At 55.8% G+C, this 4,111-nt stretch overlaps 1 protein-coding gene across 5 annotated transcripts; it reads right to left on the bottom strand.

Annotated features, from left to right (window-relative positions):
• Positions 1-507: 507 nt before the first annotated feature.
• LOC136527286 (probable methyltransferase PMT21) lies at positions 508-3,743 on the bottom strand. Of its 5 annotated transcripts, none has more exons than XM_066519954.1 (5): positions 3,425-3,742; positions 3,175-3,352; positions 1,481-3,082; positions 1,319-1,396; positions 508-1,208 (listed from the first exon to the last, which is right to left on the bottom strand). In XM_066519954.1, the coding sequence occupies exons 3-5, from the start codon at positions 3,025-3,027 to the stop codon at positions 998-1,000; spliced, it is 1,836 nt and encodes a 611-aa protein (XP_066376051.1). In that variant the 5' UTR covers positions 3,028-3,082; positions 3,175-3,352; positions 3,425-3,742; the 3' UTR covers positions 508-997. The 5 variants fall into 5 exon arrangements, with proteins under 5 accessions (XP_066376051.1, XP_066376071.1, XP_066376061.1 ...); XM_066519974.1 differs by having other exon boundaries at positions 3,452-3,742; XM_066519964.1 differs by having other exon boundaries at positions 3,175-3,742.
• Between the last annotated feature and the right edge of the window lie 368 nt (positions 3,744-4,111).

Below are 4,111 nucleotides of genomic sequence, written 5' to 3'. Positions count from 1 at the left end.
ATGGACAGAAATTAGGGAAAGAAGGTGAATGCTGTCATCCACAGGTGTGGCAAAGTAGAAGTGACGATGATGCTGGTGCTGTGTTTCGGTGTTTGACAGTCAGTACTCAGCGTCTCCTCTTCCTTTTTTTTTTTTTTGCCCCCTTTGGCTACATTGCATTATCGATTCCTTTTTCTTCTTTGTTTCTATTTCAATTTCTGAGGGATTCTTGCTCAAGTATAATGCATTGTGACTGTCAACTGATAGCAACACTCAGACTGTGTTTAGTTCACGAATTTTGGGAATTTGGCTACTGTAGCACTTTCGTTTTTATTTGACAATTATTGTTCAATCGTGGACTAATTAGGCTCAAAACGTTCGTCTCGCAATTTACAACCAAACTGTGCAATTAGTTTTTTTTCGTCTACATTTAATACTCCATAGACGTATCGCAAGATTCGATGTGATGGCTACTGTAGCACTTTTTAAGAAAGTTTTTAGGAACTAAACAAGCACTCAACAGAATCCGTCGCTTTCAGACATCATATTCGTATATTGATCCACAAAAGTGTTAAATAAATGTGGCCCGCTATTACAATTATTACAATTACAACGACAGCACCAACCAAGCTATATATATGTCGTACAAATGAATACATGCAGTGTGGAGTAACTTACAGTTGCTCATCATGGTATGAATCGACCCACCCCTAACTGTTGTGGTACAAAAAAGAATTAACTGTGTGATTAATGACTAATAGTACACACTATTGGATCCTATATGGAGTTTTACTCAGCTTATTTATTTTGATAATTGTAAACCTTCTTGCATTGTATCAGAGTACTTGTTCATCTTCCATGTGTACTGAACGGTGAAGCGCCTCTGCCTTGTTGGCCGAGACCACAGCACATACATTTGAGCTCTGACTGATGCCCTTGAGCAGCAGATTTACTCATCATCATCCATCCAGGTTAAGGCTACTTACTTTTTATAGTTTATACCTGGATGATCCACTCGTCACTGCTTTCCTGCCCAAAGCTTTTTCTGGCAGATGAGGATCTTGTCCTTGTCAGCCTTGTTCTCGGTGTTATGCTTCTCGCAGCTCCATCTCATTCCTTTGGCAATGGGTGCCACAGAATCAAGGAAGTAGGTGCTCTCCCGGATTATGGCGTAACCCGTGGGACGAAGGATACGGTCCATCTCAAGGAGTACGAACTTCATCTCGCACCTGCAATTGTAGTTAGTGATGCTATTTCTCTTGAATCAAACGGAAAGAGGATCTTTCTTTTTCTGAATTTTGAATTACAGAGTTGAGATTCATTGATTGCTTCTTCTTACCTGTGAGACTCTGCCGTGAACAGGCCATCAAGATGCAATAGATCATAGGTGCGTGGATATGTCGAGAACGCCTCACACCTGCAGGTAGAAATCATATATCATCCGCGCATTCTGAACTATGAATCCAACCAATCAAAGAGGCCGCCCGGCCGGATTCGTTACCAGTCGTGGTTGACGCCGATGAGTCCTCTGTCGTAGACGACGCCGAGGGAGTTTGGCCCGTAGGAGGAGACGACGTTCATGACCCAGACGGGGTCCTTGATGAGGCTGCCTGCGAAGCCTCCGTACACGGTGTTCATGTCCATGACGTTCCTGATCTTGTCGCTCCCCAGCGCCGGCAGCAGCGTCTTGTAGTGCTTGGCCCTGAGCTTCCACCTGGCGTCGTCCTGCTTGAAGGCGGCGGCGCTGCTGCCCGGGACGACGTTGATGCGCTCCGGCGCGACGGTGAGCCTCTGGGGCCACTTGGGCGTGGCGTTGAGCCCCAGCTTCTTGTACTTGGCGCTGGGGGGCGTGACGCAGGAGCGCATGGGCACGTACCAGGCGGCGTCGGGGTCGACGCTGTCGTCGCACTTGGCGGGCGTGGTGATCGGGGTGAGCTTGTCGTAGCAGGCGGTGGCGTCGGCGGACTTCTGCCACACGGCGATGTCGCCCTTCACGTTGTAGAGCTTGAAGCACATGCTGGCCAGCATCTTCTTGAGCCTGTCGAAGTCGGCCTTCTGCGCCTGCGCGGTGGTGTTCCAGCCGTGCCACCGGTTCTCGTAGTTGATGGGCGGGCCGGAGAGCACCCAGAACCCCCCCGGGCGGAGGACGCGGTGGATCTCCAGGAGGTAGAGGCCGCCGAACTCGGTCCAGGGGATGAGGCACCGAGAGCAGTGCGCCATGTCGAAGGCGGCGGACGGGAACGGCAGGCGCTGCGTGGAGATGATGCCGAGGATGGCCGGGATGCCGCGCTCCAGCGCGAACTGCACCTGGGCCTCGTGGTTGTCCCGGGGCGCCAGCGACACGGTGAGGATGCCCCGGCCCAGCAGGTCGCCGCCCCAGCTGGCGACGCCGCAGCCGGTGTCGAGCGCGGTGCGGACGGTGCCGTCGCGCATGCCCGGGACCAGGCCCTGCATGAGGTCCACGTACGCGCCGACGCCGTTGGGGAACATGGTGCCGCCGCCGGGGAAGCGGAAGCGGTCGCCTTCCTTGACGAGCCAGTGCTGGTTGGACTTCTGGCTGTTGATCCAGTCGTAGGGGACGTTCCGGTACCAGCACTGGTCCTTGCTCTTGGGCCACCGGATGGGCGGCTTGTACCCCTTGGGCGGCGGCACGAGGCACTGCTGCCGGTCGGGAGGCGGCGGGCAGTGCCGCTCCATGAAGTTCAGGCGGTAGTTGCCGTACCCCCGCCAGCGCTTGGGATCGGTGCAGGGGGTGTAGTCCTGCAGGTCGGCGGGGCACTCGGGGAACGCCACCACGGCGGCCGTGGACGCTGGCCGAGCTTGGTCGTCGTCGGAGGAATGGCGGGCCGTGGTGCCGGCGCCGAGGGTGACGAGAGCCGTCGGCGCCGGCTGGATGGCGTCCAGGAGGCTCCGCCCCGTGCTGTAGATGCCGCCGAGGTAGAAGGAGAAGGCGCAGAGCACGATGACGACGAGCGCCACCGGCACCGCCCTGGACCCTGCGCCGGCGCCGCCCGCCCTCTCGGGCTTATCCTCCTTGCTGTACTTCATGGCGCCGCCGCCCACGCCACGCTACTCTCTCCGTCGTCGAGCACTGCAACTGCAACTGCAACGAGGACAAATTAGACTTTACAAAAGAAAGAAAAAGGCGCAGGGACGGACATCCGAGATGCATGCAAATATGATATGCAATCCAACCAAAGAGAAGATCTGAAGATGATGAGACGAGGTGAGCTGGTGGCGTTGACGCGTTTACCTTTGGATGGGAATGGCAGTGGAGTGGACACTGGAGTGAACTGGTACTAGTAGCTGGACTGGAGAGGAGGAGGACCGAGGACGACCTGGCACCGACGGCAGCGGCCAGCGGGAGTCGTGCCTATATAGGAGTAGGAGCAGAGTATTAGCCACGCCGCGCTGGAACAGCACAGTGGGTGCATGTCGGCCGTACCGCAGATCTTGTCGTTCGTTCCTTCACCTTTTGTTATCAACGACCAGACGAGGAAGAAGAGGAGGACGACGAGGCTGTGGGCTGTGGGCTGTGGGCAGCGCGCGATCCGCGAATCCGCTATGCAATCAAAATCAGACCGATACTGTCTGTATTGCACTGCCAATGAGAGCGATCAAGGAGGAATGACGCCGCTAGCTGCGACGGAGGCGGCGCGGTTGCCCTGGAAGGAAGACGGACGGGAGTAGTAGAGAAACAAACCTAGTGGAAACGAAGGGATAGTAACCGAAGGAGGTGAACCGGGTGGATTCGGCGCTGATTCGATCGGTCAGTAGCGAGCGAGAGGTTTTAAAGCCAGGAAACAGAGAGGGGACCGGGAAGGGAAGAAATGGTGGTGGTGGCGAGCGAAACGACGGGCGGCAGGCAGTGGTCATCGGCCGGACTGCCTGGACCGGACGCTAGTACGTACAGTGCTACTAGTACTATTTTACTGAGATTGGATTGGCTGGTTGTTGGTTCGGCGCGCGGGCACTCCTCCCACAGCCCGCAATTGCTAGTGCCCTTGCCCCCGATGGGCGAGTCCACAATCGCAGGTGCGTGCGACTTGGCTGGCCGAGGCCGACGCGTCGGTCCTTCCATCCAGACCGGGTTCGCGTTTTCACACTGCAGTCGTGGTTTCAGCAAATCAGC

Source organism: Miscanthus floridulus, chromosome 2, assembly GCF_019320115.1.
Source record: "Miscanthus floridulus cultivar M001 chromosome 2, ASM1932011v1, whole genome shotgun sequence".
In the NCBI taxonomy this organism is placed as follows: Eukaryota; Viridiplantae; Streptophyta; class Magnoliopsida; order Poales; family Poaceae; genus Miscanthus; species Miscanthus floridulus.
The sequence above is the reverse complement of the archived record's forward strand: the minus strand, read 5'-3'. Positions and strand labels throughout refer to the sequence as shown.